General features: G+C 43.7%; 3 protein-coding genes across 6 annotated transcripts in view; 1 reads left to right on the top strand and 2 right to left on the bottom strand.

Annotated features, from left to right (window-relative positions):
• The window catches only part of si:ch211-137a8.2 (SPEC and KASH domain-containing protein), a 33,681-nt gene extending 31,381 nt beyond the window's left edge, over positions 1-2,300 (bottom strand). The window contains exon 1 of one of the 3 annotated variants that reach the window (XM_031573895.2): positions 1,995-2,300. In XM_031573895.2, coding sequence (XP_031429755.1) covers positions 1,995-2,086 — 92 coding nt within the window. In that variant the 5' untranslated portion in view covers positions 2,087-2,300. The remainder of the gene's footprint in view (positions 1-1,994) is intronic. The other 2 variants (XM_031573896.2, XM_031573898.2) reach the window with 2 other exon arrangements.
• A 5,811-nt stretch (positions 2,301-8,111) lies between these two features.
• On the top strand, positions 8,112-9,600 carry dharma. The gene is made up of 2 exons (XM_042708742.1): positions 8,112-9,246; positions 9,362-9,600. Exons 1-2 carry the CDS (start codon positions 9,076-9,078, stop codon positions 9,494-9,496), a joined length of 306 nt encoding a protein of 101 aa, XP_042564676.1. The 5' UTR covers positions 8,112-9,075; the 3' UTR covers positions 9,497-9,600.
• A 92-nt stretch (positions 9,601-9,692) lies between these two features.
• The window catches only part of clip3 (CAP-GLY domain containing linker protein 3), a 34,478-nt gene continuing 21,670 nt past the window's right edge, over positions 9,693-22,500 (bottom strand). The window contains exons 7-15 of one of the 2 annotated variants that reach the window (XM_042708737.1): positions 22,138-22,374; positions 21,483-21,539; positions 18,125-18,260; positions 17,229-17,384; positions 15,563-15,697; positions 14,703-14,826; positions 13,713-13,771; positions 13,077-13,149; positions 9,693-12,885 (exon numbers count right to left, since the gene is read on the bottom strand). In XM_042708737.1, coding sequence (XP_042564671.1) covers positions 12,831-12,885; positions 13,077-13,149; positions 13,713-13,771; positions 14,703-14,826; positions 15,563-15,697; positions 17,229-17,384; positions 18,125-18,260; positions 21,483-21,539; positions 22,138-22,374 — 1,032 coding nt within the window. In that variant the 3' untranslated portion in view covers positions 9,693-12,830. The remainder of the gene's footprint in view (positions 12,886-13,076; positions 13,150-13,712; positions 13,772-14,702; positions 14,827-15,562; positions 15,698-17,228; positions 17,385-18,124; positions 18,261-21,482; positions 21,540-22,137; positions 22,375-22,500) is intronic. The other variant, XM_031573888.2, reaches the window with a different exon arrangement.

Raw genomic sequence — 22,500 nt, 5'->3', positions numbered from 1 at the left:
CACCTTTACATATACCAACAGAAAACTGCTAAGAGGGCAGTGTGTGTCACATGCCGAAAACTCCTGTATGCAAGTGACTTGCAATGGACTATGGACGACTCAATTTTATAGCATTTCTTTATAGATCTAAACAATTACAAAGTTATGTCACTGCCCACATCAAGAGGCTCTCTCAAGACACACTCAAGCACTGTATCTTAACTAGGGGCTCTCTCAAGACACACTCAAGCACTGTGTCTTAACTAGGCTGATCCTTTATTCAGCTGCACCATCACAAAACCTTCACATCATTCTCAACTTCAGACAAGACCCTCAGCCAAGCACAGTCCCAGCAGCCTCCGAGGGACAGTTATCAACGAGACTGACCTCCATCACATGAGCACCATCTCCCATGCTCACAGAGCCACCATTTTGAATAGAAAAAAGACAGAACAGGCAGAGAAAGAGAGAGAGAGAGAGAGAGAGAGGGGGAGAGGGAGAGGGAGAGAGAGAGAGAGACACAGAGATGGACAAGTGGGTTTGGGCAGTGCAGGGATCCTTTATCTCTCTCTCTCTCTCCCTCCCTCCCTCCCTCCCTCCCTCCCTCCCTCCCTCTCTGGACAGGGGTTGGTTTGGGGATGAGTGCATTGTCCCAGCCACTGCCAGACGCTATTGTCATGCTGATGACTGCTTGTGGGGGACTGCACGGTGGGAATCGGTGCGATTAGGGGATTTGCACCCCAATCGACGCAAGCACTGCGTCAACACTGAGATACGGGCAAACGAACCTCCTCCTCCTCCGCCACCCTGCAGAGCACTACATTACACCGCTATCCTGCAGAACAGAACCAAAGGAAGGGATATACTGCGTTTATTTTGAAAAAGCAGATGGGGTAGAGGAGGAGAACAGGGAGAAGGGGAGAGAAAGTAGTGAGGCAGGAAGCGCTCTCAAAATGTTAAACAAAGCAATTCCCAAAAAGTAGTGTCAAGGACTCCATGAATAATGGAAAGTTTTAAATAAAGAATTCATATTACCCTTCTCCCAGCCCCAGAAGTGACTCGCTGCTGGCACATATTCTATTCCCTGTTTCAGATGACAGCTATAGTTGGTATCCTGCTATCTACATCATCCTGGAGGAATGTAGGAATGGGTTTCAGTGGCTGCTATAAGCAGCTTGAATAAACTGAGAAAACTTAGAGTTGGCTTCTAATCACCTGCAAGACAACACTTAATTTGTTTAGGCCTTTTATTTTGACATGGTCAACATATACAAACAGGCAAGGCTAAAGATGTGAAGGAGTGTGGTAGAGGACAGACTGGCTATGTGACAAGACAACCTTCTTCTGTAGAACAGGAAGCACTGTCATTTAGGTTAATGAAACCAGGTTTTGTGTTACTTAAAACTCGTGGGCCTATTTTCCCGCAAATCGATAGGGTCACCAGATAGGCCAAGAGGGCGTAAAAGTAGTCATGGCCTCACTGAACGCATTGTATGTCACTGGGGGGAAAACGGCAGGTTAAACGACACCCTCGCTAGCTGTAACCTTAGGGCACCTTGATATCGGACTCGTGGCCTGCTCAAAGGTTATTAACGTCGAAACTGGTTTCATTTTTAAAAAACAATATGCAGAGAAATTCCCCTCGAGCTCCTCGGACAGCATTCCAAGACGAGAAAAGAAAATGTACAATCCAAGAAATTAAGGAAGGAATAGGAAGCCTAGGCCTCGTGCATGCATGTGGACTTGCCGCTTGGCTGCACTCCGCTGCAACAAACCAATACATTCAACAGGCTGTTTTTAGGACGATACAATATTTCAGACCAATGCAACGTGCACAACCGAAAGCATATGACTCAGTCTGGGGTATGATTGTAATAAAATGCAAGATGTGCCAAAGAACAGTGGCAGTCAAAAACGGGACATCTGTTCAGCTGAAATTCGATATATCCATCAATGCATATTATAAATGTCACTTCACTAAAAGCGTGCTTGGTCAATGTAAAAGGTGAACTTACGTCAATAAAGCGCCCGGGGTTCCACGTTCCGTCTGCTTTGAAGTTCCGGCTTCAGGTAGCTCCCCTGTAACGCTGAGGCGCCCTCCAAACATCAGTTAGAACATAACAAAAGCAAGGCGGTGTTCGGAGTAAACAGTAATTCATCTAATGTCAGCTCAAACTGCAGATAGGACTCGTGTCAAAGATGGATCGGCGAGCTTCTCCTATCATTCCACGAAGGAGAGCGGTCGTTATTCACAGGTCTTGTAATTCTACCTGCCCCAGGTGGATAGATTAAAACCACGCCCCCACTCCGCTTGTCACTGTCTGCTTGTAGTAAGCTACCGTAGCCCTTTCAACTGCTGGATGACCGCAAGTATTGTTGCAATGTGATGCGGTGGGAAAATGTTGTCAAAACATGATAAACATTTATTGGAATTGCGTTCATTGTATAATCACTGTGTTGAACCAATCGTAGAAGGCTAACTACAAATATGACAGAATGAAATAAACAAAAAATACAATTATTGTCTGAGTAGCCTAAATGGAGAAACATACAATAGAAGGCCCTAATTGGGTAATATGTGTATCTCATCAGTCATGTGTCTGATAAAACAATAGAAATAACCATAGAAGGCTGCCAGAATCACAGTCTTGTCAAATACATTTAGGGGTATATAACAGGGGTAAATGAAGATATATCAAAGACACGTGCCTTCATTTGAATACAGGCAAATGTCTGTGCATAGAGAAGGCTCACCGTGATTGGCTAAGCTGGACATACATATTCAAATGACGACCTATTTTTTAGGCCCGTTACGCAAGGACCTTGTTTTCAAAGAGATTGCAGTGAATTACACAATATGTTCATGACTGAACATTCACCGGCATGTAACAGGGGCGGAGGATGCTACCGTCAGGTTGGACCATATCTGGAACTCCCGAAATGCATGTCAGATTGCCTGTGCTCTACCACAACGTTCAGGGCATCAAGTCAGAGGGTGGGGCGGCGTTCAGCAGCGTTGTTTCCGCTTGCTTGCTCGCGTTAGTGTGAAGGCCACGGGTGGATTAACCTGTGCCACTCACAGCTATGGCAGCTCGCAGCTTAGTACAGCACAGACAATGAGAGAGCGTTGGGTTGAGTCGCTAGTGGAAATGAGCTACAAACATTAGTGACCTGATCGCATCTGAAACTGGTCGACCATGTGGCCCAGATGCGGCCTGGATGCGGCTCAGATCTGGCGTGGAAATGTTCAGAGCATGGCGACCATGTGGCATCGGTGGGGGAAGGTGCCGCGTGAGAGAGCGGTCTGATTGGAGGTGGTCTTTGTGAGATGGGATAGGAAAGAACAGGGGAGAGGAAAATGGAGGTGGGAGGAGGGAGGGAGAGAGAGAGCGAGAGAGAGGGGGACAGGGGGAGAGAGGGGGAGAGAGAGAGAGAGAGAGAAAGAAAGCGAGGGGGAAAGGGAGACAGCGAATCAGGGAGCTTGAGAAAGAGGGGGGGAGTCAGAGATGGAAGGAGAGAAAGAGATAGAGAGAGGGAGTGAAAGACGGAGAGCGAGAGACCCTACCACAGTCTCTCACATTGAAGTGGAGCCACCACTCTCGTCCACAGACCCTCTTGGCAGTAGGGGGTTCGGGAGTACTGGGATGGGGAGCTGGGTTTGTTTTTTGGGGGAGATAACTCACTGAGCACGTCTGAATGGATTACGCACTCTGCTAATTATGAACAAAACACACTGTAATCATGCACTGGAGTGGAGTCTCCCTCTCCCCCTCTCCCCGCGCTTTAATTATGCAGGGAGGACAGGGGCTCCCAGCTCAAATTGGCCCGTCCACAGAGACAATAGAAGGCAGGGGAGCAGCCAGGCGGAAAGGTGAGGGGGACCTTAAGGGTTGTTACCCCAGGGGTTCAGAGGTGGTTTTTTTTTAAAACGCACACACAGCCACGTGGCACTTATGACGGATGAGCCATGATACCTGCTGTCAGAAGTCGCTTTTGCCTTGACAGAACGGATGGCTGCTGCCCCCCCAAGCATGTACTGTTTCGTGTCTTAATGCCATCTTTCTCCCTGCTTTCTTCTCTGGGGTTTTAGTGTGCTGATTTCAAGTGTCCCCCTACAACAGGTCGCCTGTGTGGCACAGAGAGAGCATCTGATAGATGAAGGGAGGTTGGGTTGAGTTGCACAGTTGCCCCAGGTGAGGATGTAATATGGTTCGTTGTTAGTGTCTCTTGGGCTCATGTGAGGTGTCTGTGTGTGTGTTTGTGTGTTTGTGTGTGTTTGTTTGTGTGTGTGTGTGTGTTTGTGTGTGTGTGTGTTTGTGTGTGTGTGTGTGTGTGTGTGTGTGTGTGTGTTTGGTGTACATGTGTGTGTGTGTGTGTGTGTGTGTGTGTGTGTGTGTGTGTTTGGTGTACATGTGTGTGTGGTGTCTGTACTGGTGAGGAATGGTTGTATGCGATGAGGGGGGTATTCCCAAGTGGGGACTGTGGTTTAGGTTAACTCAGAGTAAGTGGCAAACCTTCTAAAAGCAGACCTCGTGGCTTTGTGTTGCTAGGTGCGAATGAGCCCATAGGGCTTCTCTTGTCACCAAACCACGTACTTGGAATATCCCCCAGGGCTGTGTTTATGTTTGGCTTTTTGTGTGTGTGCATGGGTGTTTGGTGTACCTGTACGTGTGGTTTCTGTATGGGTGAGGGATGCTTGTAGGTGGTCAGGATGGGATTAGTGTGTGTGTGCGTGTGCGTGTGCGTGTGCGTGTGCGTGTGTGTGTGTGTGTGTGTGTGTGTTAGTAAGCTTCAGGGCAGTGCTGTCTTGGCAGACACGCAGCTGCTCCTGTCCTGTCGAAACCCTTGGGAGTTGACAGGCTCTGCCTACTGAAGAAACCCACCACAGCTGATAATGTTGTCAAAATAAAGTTGGCATACAAATACACATATATGCCTCAAAATCATTAGTCTGCCTGTGACTGTGTGCAAACAGATAGGCCTTTCTGGAACCCTACACTGTTGTTCCAACGTCTAATTGAATGTGACAAAATGGTCCCATATTTGTTTGTGCTGCAATCCTGCCGTGCCAACATAAACTACCATAAATGTGGTAAGTGTCTCCGCCACGTGGACGTTTGTTGCATTGCACCGAAAGCCTTAGTGTACATGCACTCTTTGACATGTTCATCCCCTTGGTACTCTCAGCCGATTTTCGGCGATTACGTAATGCATTTTTTTTTCAGGCGCATCCGATAAACCGTTGTCTTACTGATGTACTATAAACTGTTTAGATTGAGCTTTGCTCCATTTGTTTAGTCGAGCACATCGACAAAGCCATGAGCTAATGGCTCAGGCAACTACGGGGTTCAAATTTGGAGAAACCACGGATATATCTCTATTCATTTTGAGCCACATAGGTTTGCATTCCCCCGGAAAATTAGGACTCACGTCGACTCCAATCTTCGTCTCTACTCGAGAGTAAATATTTCAGTGTACACTAAGCAGTCCTTGTGTAACGCACAGCGGATTCAGACGGAGTGTTGTATATTTAGAACTGGCCGTGGCACAGATGACTAAACGAATCACAGAGGATGGAAAGAACACTGGAATCCAGTTGACAAAAGATGCTTATTTTACCAGATTGATTCACATTGAACGGACAGCCGAGAGAAGAGATGGATCAAAAGAAAATGTCTTTTCGAAGCTATCTTTTCTTTGACCACATGCAGTCAGACGCCATTCATCTGTTAATCTGCACCGGATTATGCGAATAGATCAATGGATTAGACCGCATATGTTTTTAAAATGTTGGCAAAAGATGAGGGATTGGCTTGGTTACGGAGTTGTTTACTTTGTTCATTCAACTGAGGGGAAGTTAAATCGGGTAAAGCAGTCGGGGAGAACTGTCCATTTCAGGCCGTTTTTATTTTCAGTCTAAAAATGAATAGAAAACGAACATTGTCACAAGGCTGGTGAACCTCTATAAATATCGTTTTAACCATCAATGCAACTAAATCTACTCGTAAATGCGTGTACATAGATGAAGAAATTATTTTAAAAGAAATGAATCGGTGGTGATTGATAATACCTGATTAATACATTCAAATATAATCTCAATTATAACTCAGTATGCCTGTACTGATACAATATTTCAGTATGAAAAAAAAAAATGGAAACAATGGATACTGGTTGTTTAAGGGTCCCTATGGACATTATAGTAAAACGTCATATTCTCAAATTCATACAAAGCAATAGACAATATTTACAATACAATATTTACAGTTAGGGTTGCCTTCTTTCATGCCAGGCAGTTTCAATCAGTAAGACAAAGGCCTGCAAGTAAATCCATTAACCCTCCTGGCTCTTTAGAGACACAGAAACCTCTGATGAGTCAACCCAGATCAGTCCTTTCTAGCTAAGTGATCCCTGGCACACTGAACCTAGGAGTTGGACAGACTTAACGTTTTAACTTTATCAACTTAAAGCTCTCAGCTGTGCTTTACATCACCTCACTCATCTCCTCGCCTCACTCATGAGATCCCAATTGCATTTGCATTTCATCAGTGAACCCAACTGTAGCCCCCCCCCCCACACCGTAAAAAAAAGTGTGTATGTGAGTTTGTGTGTGTTTCAGGGTGTGTTTTAGATCTTGCGCATCCCCTGTGCAAGTTCTCGAGTTTGATCTCTTCTCTCCAGAAGGAATCTGTGGACAGGACAGGCATCTGTGTCTACTTTAAAAACTAAGACACTACATGGAAAAGACAGGGAGAATTTGCTTTCATTTATTATTTTATTTCTCTTTTTTCTGTCTCATTTATTAGTAAACCTATATACTACAGAATTAATCTAAGCCAAAATCTAGGCAAAATACTCTATTGCATCAGAGCAATATGAAAACAGCTCGGTGGACACCGAATCATAGTCCATAAAATGAACATGAGTTGTTATTGTACGTCCTCAATATTGACCTTTGAGCTGCAACACCTTTTCAAACCACAAGGTGACGCATTTTAAAAACGTGGCCTGCTTGCCCTACATTTTTTAGGAAATAAAAGTTGTGTTCGGTGTATTCAACTTCCCTATTTTAGATTCCCTCTGATCATTTTGTATTTCCCTTGTGCTTTTCTGAAGTTCCTTCATAACGCCACTACACGTGACTAGGATAATGTAACTTCAAAGTAGAGAAGGATATCTGGTGGTTAACTTTACTTCATAGCACCTTTGACTGTTTTGTCTCTTTCACTTATGAACTGATTTGATCTAAGAGAGATGAAAGCCATATTCTGTGATATGCTAATTGTGCCTGAACGGTCACAACAACACGTCACCTTATCAAAGAGGTTTCAACCCATACCAGACCTCTTGTTGGTTTCAGTGTCTTTTCCCATATGTTCAGGTAGAACTTTTAAAAAATTAGGCTAGCAGAATATTACGTTTGTTGTTTTTTAACTGCTTTAAATGCTCACATATAGAACTGAGTAAAAATATACAATTCACTATATTCACTCCAGACTTTGAGGAAATTCCATGGGCTATTACTTTACAAGAAGCTTTTGAAGACCCAACTCTTCAGAGAGCACCTCCCTTCCTAAACTGGCACCTTGACTAGTGCTTAACTTGCACTTCAGCAGTTACATTCCTGCACTTATTTCTCTTTCTATGTCGTTTTTCTATTTTCTTATTTAAAGCAGTATTTATTGTTACACCAGGTTTTTATTGCTCTTAGCTTGACTGTTCTCTCCCTTGTACGTCGCTTTGGACAAAAGCGTCTACTAAATGACTTAATGTAAAATGTAAATGTAAGTATCATCTGGTATGAGGCAATGTGGTAGTTACCTGTATGCCAAATTCACAATAATGACATGCACTTTCACTGTATAACCTGTAGTTTAGGCAACCTTTTCCAACCAACTTTGCGAAATAAATATTCGAAGTATAAATGTCAACGGGTAAAATATTAATTCTAGCCTCGGAATATGCCTATATCTCAATGTTGTCAATTGTCGTAGCTTATATTATTATTTGACATAAGCCTATTTGAATTGCATAGCTACCTACTGATTCAAAGTTGAAAACAGCCATTCAAATAATATAAAGACTCAATAACGTAGTCTGAGATGATCTGTTCGGACGTGTTAGGCCTTCAGATGCACAAAGGGGGGGGGAGTTAACATATATGCACCTGTTTGCTTATTTCGTATCGTATAGGCCTATTTATTGATCATTGGATTTAAATTCTTAACTCCTAACAATCTCTCAGTTAGAGCCATACAAACTAACGCAAATACCATACGTCATTTCTTAAGGTTCAAACAATCACTTGACTTCAATCAATGGACATGATGAACACAGTATCAGAGCAATATCCTTTGAATCAAAGACATCGACAGCTTTTCATGACGGACATCAGAACATCTTCAAAGTCATAGCGCTTTGATACAGCGTGTCTCATTATGCATCCCATTCCCCAAACAAAGGAATGATAATGACCTTTAATGGGGTATCTGATCTTATTCCTTAAGACTAAACCGCGCATAAGTATGTGGAGAGTTTATAAGGCCTCATAACCTCAGAGACAGAGAGAGCAGACACAAGTCAAGGATTCATCCTCATTGATAACATTATCTACTTGACTTTCTACGGATCAACTCATTTTCTGGAACATGGAGGCCAAGTTTTCCAACTTCACCATCGATCACATTCTGGCACACTCCGGCGAAGCGGCTCAACATCCTCAGCCGACGGAGAACCACACAAACGGCGCCTTTTCACCTGCTAGTAGAGGTCATCTCTACCATGCTCCCCAGCCGTCCGGACTGAATGGATTCCGTACATATGGGATGCCAATTGCTCATCCAATTTACCAGATCAACCCTCCAGGTTTCTCATTTTGCAGTGACTGTTGCTACAGTATTACTGCCAACTTCAGCACCTTCGCCTCAGGCCACCCGGACGCATTCATGTACGAAACAGGTAAGACACTTATTTTGTATTATTCTTATTGACTTTTACCCCAAGGATATATCACAGAGTTCTCTTTGAGGAGTTGCAGTAGTCTCATACATTGTTTTTTTTTTTATTTGTTTTGTTGAAACAGGGTCTCAAGCTGAACAGATGTGCTGCCCTCACGCAGTCAGCCCGCGACATCGAAACAGGATGCGCACAGTGTTCACTGACGGCCAGACAAAACAACTGGATCATCTCTTCAGTGTGACCGACTATCCTAGCGTGGAGGCCCGTGCAGAGCTGGCTAGAAACACCGGTCTCACTGAAGAAACAGTTAGGGTAAGGAAGCCAAACTTATTTGTCAGTGTTAACCAATTACTGCATATCTGAGCGCATCATTCGCACAACCTCACAACATTATTTAACAACTAATATCTTGTCAATGATCTTTCAGGTTTGGTTCAAGAATCGCCGTGCTCGAAGGAAGAGACAGAATATCCAGACCAAGAGTACCGGATCGTACAGCGACGACCGCGAGGAGGCACAATGGAGTCGCGAGGAGATGCACGGAAACCAGAGAATGGACTGATAATTTGCTTACTCCTTAACTTAATTTATTTGTTTTATACGGCCTAATGTATCACATTTGGAAATGGACTGCTGCGCTCACTGGTTTATTTTGTTATATTTAAAATAAACGGACTTTACTTGACTGCACTACTTTGTTACATTTCTTGGAACGTAAGGAAACGTTATCTTAGTGGAACAAAATCTCAATCCCACGGTTTGAAAAACAACATCAAACTTTTATTAGTGTCCACGGTCAGGGTATTAATTATAAGCATTTTCATGCTGGTACACAGTTGGAAAAAGATATATCATGAGAGAAAGAGCATGCATTAGTTTATGATACCGGTAACTAACCCAGCTTTTACATTTCCCACAAATCTGAAATCATTGAGACACAAAACATCGATTTGGATATCGAAACCGGTGAAACATAAACACGTAAAAAAGTCTGTCCTCAAATTATTAAAATATATCTTTTTCAGACAAGAAAAACTGAACAGTTGAAAAGCAATGGTACAGACCAACTTCACAGCTGAATGAAATGCGCGATTTACAGTGTAACAACGTTAAAACATTTCATAATTTTCTAAATAGGTAAGGTTGAGGATGAAGTGAGTAGGAAGTTGTAACTGAAACAAACGGCTTCAATAGTGAGCAACTTCACAGCTATTTTATCCGTAGACACACTGCAGACCTGGAATGTCGCAGGAATTGCGCACTCTTAACACTTTGAACAGACTACTTTGTCATCAAACAGTGGAAAGTATACAGCATCTTACATTATCCATCTAAAACATTCGTAAATAATATTCCAGGACCTCTTATATGACAAATTCAAGCACTACAAAAATGAAGAATGAACAAAAACAGTAGGAGTTCTATTCTGTTTGATCAATGTTTGGTGCCACATCAAATTCTTACCAGAGTAAAGTGATTGATTTCAGATTTCACACATATCTACAACCAGAGCTTCACAAGGAGTAAAACAAAAACGCAAAAGTGTAAATGTGAATAAAGGTTGTGGCAGAGCAACTGAAGCCACATAGAAGTAATTTAGACATCAGTAGGCTGTCAAATTTAGTGCTCTGTGACTCATTTTTTTTTGCAGTTTCTCAGTGCTGTTAACAGGATATGATCATGACACAGATGTGACTAAAGAGGCTTCCAGTGTGGTACACCTCCGCTCGATGTGTTTACCCTTTGTCAGAGTGTTACCATTATTAGTTTTGATATATATAGTGGAATGAAAAACGACACTATCCATAGTCACATACCAAGATAACACAGATTAAATATTGTCATTATCAACATACTTGTTGAGTTAGACATTAAGTAGGACGTATTGAAGTCTATGGACTGTCGCTTCTTTTTGTCCACTTATTTTTGTCTTGAAGAGGCACACACACACACACACACACACTCATAAAACCTATCCGGTCTGACAGACAGACTGAAAGAGAGGGAGTGAGACGGAGATAAGTAGAGGGGTTAGCAGAGAGTGGGTTCTGAGGCTTGGACACCGACATCAGCTGTGATGTGTCAGCAGGCATTCCTGGGGTTTTAAACATAGTATCTACCTAATGTCACGTGAGCCCAACACTAATGGCGGATGTGTATGACACACGACACTACGACAGCGAAATGTAGCTTGGCACACTGTGTTCACCTGTTGTGTGTACATCTAGGACAGAACTAGGCTCCCTTGTTTACCTGCAAAAGGTCCCACAAGTTCAGGTGACTTCCTGACTGTTTAGTGTGAGACTATGATGTCATAAAGAGCGGAGTACACAAGGGAGTGTGCAGACTTTTGGTTACACACAACTTTTTGGTACGGGGTCCTTTCAGAAATCCCCCTTTGCCACGTTTTGGCTAAAACTAGGGTTCAAGGGGTTCGATTCTGTCCATGACCCTTGACCCTTGCACTATGGAGCTCAGTCCATCACACACCTCATATACAACTTGTCCTGACTCCCGATGTACGCCACAGCTCTCTCTCTACTCAACCTGCTTCCAGTAAGAGAGCTGAACATTGTGAGCTTAAAACTGAGTTCACAAAAAAGGTTTTTTTCTTTAATTAGGATAGAGGAGCAACTGATTGGCTTAAAGCTTTCCAGGAGGAGACCGTGAGCTGTGATTATCTAGTGCTGCATTTCTACACATGAGGTTGCACACAGGGATGCTAAGATCCAGTACACATGGCACACCCCATGCAGTTTCACTGTTATTCCAGGAGAGGGCAACAGTGAGTCGTGTTAAAACCCTGTATAGTCTTACATTGTTTACTTCATGTTATTTTAATCCCTGCCCATACCTGGCATGCTATTGTTTAGTAGATTATGTTCTACAATGCCTCATAGGTTCATACAGTACATCTCACAAACTGACAAGTCTAATACGCTGACACAGAAGATAAATAGTTTCATTAACTTGAGTTGCATGTTCAGAGCACACAATAAGTCATAGAAAAGTAGCTAGTGAGATCAGTTTGAGACCAAAATGGTGGAACTACCGGACACTCCTAGGGTTGTGAATACTGTAAAAAGAAGCAGAGGGAGCAGGTAGACTGAAGCAGACTGTAGTCTACGGACACTCAGACACCACCTGAGTCCAGAACCGTTCTGGCCCTAATCTGGCACCTGTCCGGCGGACCGGAACCAGACCGTTCCAGATACAGCTGATCTCTGGGTATCATCATGAGCAGGTTGCCAATGGAGACGGATGCGAGAGAGCCATGGCAACCTGGAGGTGCCCTCAGAGAAGATCTGATTGGCTGTAGCATATTCTGGTGGTCTAAGTTCTTTAGGTGGTTTTTGGCAACTACTAAGAGAGCTTTTACAGCTATCAAGCCCAATGCAATCCAGCTCAGTGCTCAGAAGGCGTTAAGAATTCACGATGGAGTCACTTATAAACAAATGGCTTTTTGTAAGGTTATTATTTTCCAAGGTTTGCATCTTTCAAGTCTATTTTTTTTTAACTGTTGTATTTGTTTGTTTGTTTGTTCTCATAAGTTTAACAAACGGAATGCAGGGTGTTAGTTCATATACAAGGCACTAGTTTTTGCTATTGAATTGCAATCGAGGGACGGGGCGGGTGGGGGGAGGGGGAGTGGGAGGGAACACTGCAGTTTGATTGGTTTTCAGAGAGAAGCAGAAATCAAAGGGGGTGGGACACCAACAGATAGATAGATCAGGTGAGAAGAGGGGAAATCGACTCCCGATCGAGGGTGGATAGAACAAGAAGCACTGATAGATAGATAGATACACAGAGAGAGAGAGAGAGAGAGAGATGAGAGAAAGAAGAGATGTTTTTTTTATCCAGGGAGGGAGGAATGGGGGAAAGAAAGAAGAGATGGTTCAGGTCTGCATCTCTGCACGCAGCATCCATGGAAACCAGCAGCAGAAAAGCAACCTGAGAAAAACAAACAAACAAACAAACAAACAAAGAAAAACAACGGTTATTATATTTCTATCGAAGATGACGTTACACACTCATACACACAAGGTTCAAGTACACACGTGGACAGGGACGCACACACACACACAGACACACACACACACGCACGCACACGCACACACGCACACATAAACACACACACGTACCTGGACATGGAACTCTCAGAAGTGATGTCTTTGGGAGACCTGACTGCATTGAAGTGACGTTTTGGCTGCGACACTACAGCACACAAGGAACATGTTAGTAACGTGACGTTTGGACACTACAGCACACAAGGAACATGTTAGTAACGTCACGTTTGGACACTACAGCACACAAGGAACACGTTAGTAACGTGACGTTTAGGCTGCAACACTACAGCACACAAGAAACACGTTAGTAACGTGACGTTTAGGCTGCGACACTACAGCACACAAGGAACACGTTAGTGTAGGATCAACAACAGCAAAGCCAAACTGGGCTGAGGGTAAAGACTGATCCTTTGACATCTTATTCTTATATTCGCATTAATATTATTCCATCAGACGAATCACATACATTGCTGAATTAAAAACAAGGAAAATCTTTGTTGTTGCTTATTGTAAATTGAGGGAAACTGAATATTAACTCACTATAACTCAGTAATGCTGTAATTGTACAGTCATATACATTACAGTAACAGTACTAGAACTAACCAAATATTAATATACTCCTCATGGAGGTACTTGGACCAGCCTTTTACATTTTAGTCATATACTTACTACCACTAGCCATATATTAGTATGTACTTGTCGCATACTTACTAGTCACTTGATGAACTTTCTTCACCAGTGTGGCATCTATCTCTTTCGGTCCGCCGAGTCTAAACAGATGCGTGAGAGACGGATGGAAGGCAACGTAGTAAGATTTTGAACAAATACAGTGATTTTGAACAAATACAGTGATGGTGTACTCGTATCCTATACTGCGCCATCTTGTGCCATCGCACCTTTTCTCTCATTTCAGTTCTGCTGTATTTGCATTTGCTTCAGCCATAACCCCACTCATTAAACCTATTGAACTTACCAAAACGTGATTAATATGTGTAAACTAATCTCATGCAGTTCTCCATGATAACCCTGTTGATGCCTATTATACCTGTTAAACGTACTAATATGTGGTTAATGTTTAATCTCATACAGTTCCCCATGATAACCCTGTTGATGCCGGGGTTGCACTGTCCTAGATAACTCTAAGCTCTGTTATGGATCTAGTCCAGATCTGGTGATCCGCTCTGTAATGGATCTAGTCCAGATCTGGTGATCCGCTCTGTAATGGATCTAGTCCAGATCTGGTGATCTGCTCTGTAATGGATCTAGTCCAGATCTGGTGATCCGCTCTGTTATGGATCTAGTCCAGATCTGGTGATCTTCTCTGTAATGGATCTAGCCCAGATCCGGTGATCTGCTCTGTAATGGATCTAGTCCAGATCTGGTGATCCGCTCTGTAATGGATCTAGTCCAGATCTGGTGATCTTCTCTGTAATGGATCTAGCCCAGATCCGGTGATCTGCTCTGTAATGGATCTAGTCCAGATCTGGTGATCCGCTCTGTAATGGATCTAGTCCAGATCTGGTGATCCGCTCCAGGTTCAATTTACTACAATGAAGTCAAATATAATGACAGTGATGATGACTAGGTTGTGGATATTACGGAATCAAACATGGGGCCAAACACACAATCCCATAAAGTGATGTGTATTTTACCCCCTAAAGTGATGTGTATTTTACCCCCTAAAGTGATGTGTATTTTTACCTCTGAACACGGGAGGGGGGTGCGAAGACGCCGTATTTGGGTAGGCAGCTGAAGTAGCGAACCCCGAACACGGAGCCATCGTGCTTCCCCGTCGCCTGCTCCAGCTCGATGCCAAACCAGTAACCTAGACAACAGCAAACACAGGAAGTCACAACAACATCATGTATAGTAGCATGTTTTTATTGATTTAACTGAACCCTTTGTCTCAAGAAACGTACACTACAGGTCCCTGAAGGGCTGAACCTTGATGTAGTTGACACTTAAATCTACTGGTTGAGCTACAGTAATACACTTACCTCATCATTTACCTCTGTTTGGTTATGCTAGCACTTTGATATACTGTATGTATGAATTTTTTTTAGATTTAGAGATATTAAATTCCTTGTGCTATTGGTTGGGGACTTGCCACAGTGGCCAATCCTCTCACTGTCACATGCAATTACTCATAGCCAATAACCTAACCAATATAACAACCGCCTATCGATAGATCCTGCGCAACAGGATACAACAACAACGCACAGCTGGCTGGAGACAGCCACAACACGTGGCGCATGTTGTACCAGGGATCTGTAAAGGTACTCCTTCACAGTACAACATGCGCTGTCTGAAGCCCACAAGTGCTAAATACAGCAACATGACTGCCCAACCATAGGACCCCTAGAACATAGAACCATAAAACCCCTAGAACTTAGAACCATAGAACAGCAGCATACAACAACATCAACAAATCTGCTTTTGTGAGCATCTCACTGGGGTTTTCAAGCAGGCAGACATTTACACATTACATTACAAACACATTAATACAAGATGTGCTTTTGGGATAATTTTTAAGACTCATTTTCACTTCTTAATTTGTTTACCTGGGGCAAAGTCTGTCTTTCCGTAGTAGCGGATGGTTCCCTTCTTCTGGCCGGCCACCAGCACCTGGTCGCCCAGGTCCACCCTCACCCCATCTGGGTCCAGGCTGGCCATGGACAGAGACTTCTTCCTCAGGGCTACCGGAGACACAAACCAAGACATGAAACACCAAAAGGCAGAGGAGCAGAGCCTGACATCTGAAATAATACCACAACAGCCCTCTACTTCCACATGGCTATGAGGCGTATGAGCCAAGCGATGTGTGACGATTGTCCTGTTTGTACCTGCACACTACACCCCTTTGGCCTGCAGGGGGCGCAACACAAGAGATGAAGAAGAGAGGAGAGATACTGATGGAGATAATTTGCATATACTGTTAATTACTTAAGAATGTATGAATCATGTGCTTATGAAATGGCTTTTCTGTGCGTGTGTGTAACTTAGAATATTAGGTGCCACTTAGTCTGCATATGTACAAGAGCATGTTTAGACCAGAAGTGATAAGAAGGGTCGAACTGTGCTTCTTCCAACCTTGCAAAACTTCCATCCTTGCCTCGGACGTGAGAAATCCACCACGTGGTTTTCTCTGCTGAACGCTCAACTTCTGTCTATATAAACCTTGTGCGATGTGTTTATCATTGCTTCACTTTCAGCCTTGTGCTGGGAGTGAGCCCGATTGCAATTGTTGTTTGTCTAATAAATATACTTATATGCAGCTCCGGAGTCCTGAGGTAACTAGGGTGAATTTTCACCTATCAGATACCTCAACATCTGACATGGCACCGGCTACTACAACACAATGTACGACCTGACAAGAAGTATTTGAAGTAGGTTCACAAAGTATATAACATTGTAAATTATATATGATAATCATTGTCAATGTAAATCATTAGCATATGATTGCATTTCTAGTTTGTCACTACTGGAAGCTGGTGTTCAACTTGGATGGGTTGGATGGTTGTGGTTTTGGACGGATAAATAAAACTTATCGTTACAGTTTACCCTTAGCGAATGTGTGTATTTTATGGGGAACTAAATATATCATTAAAGTTCACCCTTAGCAAATGTGGGTATTGTATGGGGGACTCAATACAGCTACCAGAGGACAGACAGCATACACATGTCTGTTTTGATCTCTCCACCTTGCCCTGTTCTAGCTTTGTAAATGTCTGTTTTGATCTCTCCACATTGCCCTGTTCTAGCTGTGTAAATGTGTGTTTTGATCTCTCCACATTGCCCTGTTATAGCTGTGTAAATGTCTGTTTTGATCTCTCCACATTGCCCTTTCTAGCTTTGTGTAAGTTAGCATGCTGTGTCTCAGGGCACCCATGAACACTTCAAGGTGTTCCAGAATCAATCAGTCCTCAAATCCGCCTGGGAACTCCTGGGCCAGAACCTCATTTAGGAACATTTTCCACCAAACTTAATTTGAAACTCCGTGGCAATTGGGGCCAATTTCTACCTGTTTAGTGACATGCCCTCTCTCCCTCCTTCTCTCTCTCTCTCTCTCTCTCTCTCTCTCTCTCTCTCTCCCTCCTTCTCTCTCTCCTTCCCTCTCTCCTTCCCTCCCTCCCTCCTCACTGCACAGAAGAGGGCTCCTCCGTTCAAATAGAAATCATTACGGAGAGAAAATTGCTCTGTGGTTTGTGTCCACTTTGACCTCCCCACCTTTCTCTGCCTCCCTCTCTTTCTTCTCTTTCTTGTCCTTCTTTATCTTGCCCGCGACGCGGGAGAAGCCCATGCGGGGGGTCTTGGGGGTGGAGGTGACGGAGGAGGGGGTCTGGTCAGACACCTTGTTGATTTTGGAGACGGGAGCGAAGAGTCCTGTAGGGAGGTGCAGACAAAGTCCAAAACACATCTTAGACCAATTGAGACCAACGCCTCCTTTTTCATTTGCAGTCAAATTCTTAATAGGGTGACGTGACAGCATGGAAAAATGAGGACCTGTAAAAAGACTGATGGAGGGAAATGTGAGATGCAGTACATGCTAATAATACACAGTTCATTTCAGATAATTTGAATCGTTTGATCGTCATTTGTGATATGCATATTTAGAAGGTTAGTTCACAGTACAGCAAACATAAAGGACGTAAGCCTACATTCTTTCATGCTTCACAACCTTACTTCATGAAATACACATGACACTGCAATAATTCCATTAGCACGACCGTTCCGTCGTCCACTTGGGGCAGTGTATATTAATGAACACCTCAGTACAATGTGACAGTGTGGGGTGCCGTGTGTGTAGGCGTGTGTGTCTCTGAGTGTGTGTGTGTGGCTGAAGCTGGTGTGTGTAAGCGGGTGTCTCTCTCTGTGTGTGTGTCTGAAGCTGGTGTGTGGGTGTGTGGGTGTGTGTGTGTGTGTCTGAAACTGGTGTGTGTGTCTCTCTCTCTGTGTGTGTGTGTGTGTGTGTGTGTGTGTGTGTGTGTGTCTCTGTGTGTGTGTGTCTCTGTGTGTGTGTGTCTGAAGCTGGTGCGTATGTGTGTGTGTGCGTGTCTGAAGCTGGTGTGTGTGTGTGTGTGTCTGAAACTGGTGTGTGACCTTGGTGTGCAGTGACCCCTTACCCATTTTGGGGGGGCAGATGAAGTAGCGGACCCCTCCGACGCTGCCGTCGTTCTTGCCCTCGGGCTCGTCCAGCTCCACGCCCACCCACTGGCCGCTGGCAAACTCTGTGGTGCCGCAGAAGCGGAGGGTGCCAGCCTGGGAGGGGGGCGGGGAGGTCAAACAAAGGTCAGGAGAGAAGTGGGCACAGCATTTGGCACCGCGTTTATTTAGAGGTAAATCTGAATTAATGATTGCTTAAAAACAATACACGTTTCTTCTTGCCGAAGGCATTGTACATACATACATACATACATACATAGAGGGGGACAACACAACAATTTGTTGTTATGCGTTAGCAGGAGACTTTAGGCCCCGTTGTGGCCCCTACAATAAGTAATACAGTAGTTGATCATCACAAGAGTTGTGTTAGTACAGGGGTAGACCCCAGTTTCACAGTAGTTCTCATCTGACTGCTCTTGCCAACTGGACATCCATTTAGCCTTCTGCTGAAAAGAGTTTATCTTTATTTATATTTAAACCAAGCCTCAAATCCTGTTAATGTTTATGGTTCTGGTTTCATGGACATCCTGAAATCCTAACTTAGTTTTTTTTTCTCCACTATAAAATATCCAAATCCTGTTAATCTTCAAACCAACGCATCAATCTCATACCATCTCCGTCAAAGATTGCAGAAAGCTGTTTTGGTTTGACCCTAACCAAGAAATCACAAAAAAACAGAAGAGAACTCGGGAACATCCGTAAGGATGTAATACGTATAGGTATATCAATGGCATTATGCAGTAATTGTACTTCAGGGTTAGGGTTAGGATAAGCAGTTTTACCTTAAAATGACAGCTTAAAAAAAATTGGGGGGCTACAATGACTTTTAATATGGAGAATCGCTTCCGTGCCATTGCCATACCAGGGTCCGTAGGCATATTACTGCGTTATGTAGGTTTGCCTGAAGCCGCCCGGTTTCTACTGTCTGCCAAACTAGTAAATAGCTTATTTGCCGTCTTGCTTTGTCTTGTGTTGCACTTGCTTGATGTTTGACTGTGTTAGGACAGTTGTTGACTAACTAGTTTGTCATAGTGTCTAAGTAAGAACATTTCAAGAGGTTTTGCTAGTTTTAGCCGCTAGCATCTCGTTAGCGATTAGCAATTCTTCCGTTATGCTGCTTTACAGTTTTTCTCCATTGCTTTGGCTCATTTCACGAAACAGAAATTACATTCTCAAAACAACACGTGCAAACCTCCAAACCACTGTGCACTTGTTCACAACAGATTTGAATTTCTCATTCCTTTAATCAAATTGCAATTGTATTAGCACATTCTTGTAAATGACAAGTACAATTGCCTACAGTTTGCACAAATTTCAAATGATTTAGCACATCTTTGCAAATGGTTAGGTTCAGTTGCCTTCAGTTAGCCCAATTACCAATTGAATATATCTTGCTGGTCTAAACTGTCAAGTCAAGTCGTTGTTCTCTGCAAAACATGTTGGCATAATTCCCTTGTGTACATCATCACCTGCACAATAGTTTACTCCACTGTCAAAATCCTTCAGGCACATAATACCATGGAAAACATCATGGTATATACTGTAATATGGATCTCTTGGATCATCGGCTTAATTTTCAGGTGCAACTAGAACTTTACTAATCAAGGGGGAGATTCACACATCCGATCACCAATCACACAGTAAGTTTAGTTAGCTGACAGGTCCTATCCAGGAGTATAAATTCTTTCATCAAATATCTAGAGCTTGACCAAGTTCAGTACAATTTATGAACATGGAAGCACCTGGCCAGGGAAACAACCAAGGGCAACTGCCTGCTCGAGGAAGAGGAGGAAGAAGAAGAGGAAGAGGAGCAAGGGTGGATGTCCCAGGCCAGCGCAGGGGCAACTGTGTGTACTGCCATTTCAGAGAATGGTGTAGTCACCCACATTCCCAGTCTTGGCCCATACAACACCCAGAAGCTCCTGGTGTTCTTGGACCGCCTGCACTCTGATCTTATCCCTCTACATGAGGGGGGTTTGGTAGGGCCTCACTTGCCTACATTTGTCATTGTGTGGGACAATGTTAGCTTCCACCGTGGCCCGCTCATCAGGGCGTGGTTCACTGCCCATCCAAGGATGCTGATGGTGCTCTTATCACCTTACTCCCCATTCCTCAATCCTATCGAGGAGTTTTTTTTTTTGCATGGAGGTGGAGGGTCTATGAGCATCGGGCTCTAAACCAGAGGTCCATTCTCCAGGCAATGGATGCTGCTTGTGTCGATGTCACAGCAGATCAGTGTAAGGGATGGTTACGGCATGCACGCCGATTCTTCCCCCGTTGCATAGCAAGGGAGAACATCAGATGTGATGTTGATGAAAATCTGTGGCCAGACATGAGCGCGAGGATGAGCAGGAGAGTGAGGACGAAAACTAAACTCCAGCTTTGCTTTACTTTCCTACTGTATGTGTTGTTACAGTAGTGTAGGCTATACATACTTTTTGTTTTGATGTGCTTATTGTTTGACAGTATATTGTGCCGTTCAAATTTTTTGTTTCTGTTTGGCAATTACTGCAACAATTACTGTAACAATTTCCATGGCAGTATGAGTGCAATACAGTATGTAATGTGAAACCTTGTTAGCTCCTCTTGAATTAATCTTTTTTCTGTTTGATACACATAGTATTCTGGAAAGAAAACATCTACTACAGTAACCATTCAGTGTCGAAGGACTAAGCCAAGATTGAAATGTGCACATGAGGGATATTTCTATGGTCCACTGCCATACTGACAAAACATCTAAACGTTTTGACCTGCAGTGTTTAAACAATGCCAAAGGGACTTTTCATTTTGGGGGCACTGACTAATTGTATGAGAAAAGGAATTCGTTTTGACTGATAAGTTGTCTGTTTTGGGAGAGATATGACCTTTTGCAGGTGTGGCATAGTGTTTTGCTAAATCATCTAGGTTATTTTGGCAAATGTATTTAAAGCTTTTGAGAGATGAGCCACAGCAATCGAGAAGGAACTTTTCATTTTGGGGGCACTGACTATTTATATGAGAAAATGATTTGGTTTTGAAGCTTGAGTTAACTGTTTTGGGTGAGATATGACCTTTTGAAGGTGATCTATGTAGTTGTGCTGAACCATATAGGCTATTTTGCCAAACGACTTAGAGCTTTGAGAATGTCATTTCTGTTTCAAGAATTGAGCCAAAGCAATGGAGAAAAACTGTAATAATAATATTAATAATACTAGACATTTCATCCTGTCATTGAGAATGTCTTTAATGTTCTCTTTCAATGTGATTGGGTGGGGGTGAGGGTGAGGGGGAGGGGTTGTGTTTGGTAAGGTGACACACACAGCCGTGTGATCTACCCACCTGTTTGGGGTGTTGCAGTGGGTCGGTGACGTCACTGCTGTTTGTCTTTTGAGGTAACTGCACACGTGACAGGAGCAGGAACACATGGGGTTTAAGGGGTTGAATGGGGTACAGACAGGCAGCCATTGTCAGTGTTGTGTCCCCCAAAGAAATATGGCCTGGCCAGATATACTTGGCAGGCTTGCTACGCAATGAGCTTTTTGGATAAAGCAATGAAACAGATGTCCTTTAATACAGCAGATTACCTTCAGCGCATTTTGTGCGCTGGGCAAACAGCCAGCTTTCAAAAGACAAAAAAAAAAAAAGGGTTGAGCCGCTGCTAATGTTGCTAATGTGTGTGTGTGTGTGTGTGAGATAAAAAAGCTCACATTTAACAGTTTTTCTTAAAAGATTATGAAATATTTTTTTCATATTCAGGGATTTACACACTCTGTGGCTTCACATCCCATCCCCTGCAATCCAATCCCATCCTCCACCCTCTCCACTCCAAAGCTCCTAATCATCATTCAGCTAATCCTCAGTGGTGGGCAGCCATCTTTTACGCCAAAGATATCATTCAAAATTGACAATCCCACTCCAGCCAAAACACTCCACCACAAACACACACACACACGCACGCACGTCATCGCCACATCACCGTGGCGACAGTGTTTACCTTCATGTCGTCGAGCATGATGCGCTCGCCGAGCTTGAGGCCGAGGGAGGAGAGCATGAGGTTGCCGGGGATGTTGTCGTAGTTGGGCAGCGTGGCGCGTGGCAGGTTGCAGCTCAGCGGCACAGCGTCCAGAAGCAGCTGCTTCAGCTCCTTGGCCACCATGGCCGCCTCCGCCTTGTCCAGGCTCATGTCCATGGGGTCAGGCACCACGTCAGAGGGGCCGTGACCTTTATCATTCTGGGGGGGGAGGGAAGACGGGGGGAGAAGCAAGACAGACAGAAAGAAAGAGAGAATCAGAGAGAGAGAGAGAAAGAGAGAGGGTGAGAGGGAGCAGAAACAAGAGAGAGGGGACAAGGAGAACAG

The sequence above is a fragment of the Clupea harengus genome, chromosome 9, assembly GCF_900700415.2.
Source record: "Clupea harengus chromosome 9, Ch_v2.0.2, whole genome shotgun sequence".
In the NCBI taxonomy this organism is placed as follows: Eukaryota; Metazoa; Chordata; class Actinopteri; order Clupeiformes; family Clupeidae; genus Clupea; species Clupea harengus.
Note: the sequence above shows the minus strand (reverse complement) of the source record. Positions and strands in the feature narration are given on the sequence as shown.

Excerpts from the sequence above, each read along its gene's own strand:
- dharma (XM_042708742.1), top strand. The coding sequence starts at position 9,076 with ATGTGCTGCCCTCACGCAGTCAGCCCGCGACATCGAAACAGGATGCGC. Across the intron at positions 9,247-9,361 it reads TCACTGAAGAAACAGTTAGG|GTTTGGTTCAAGAATCGCCG; the intron begins GTAAGGAAGCCA and ends ATGATCTTTCAG.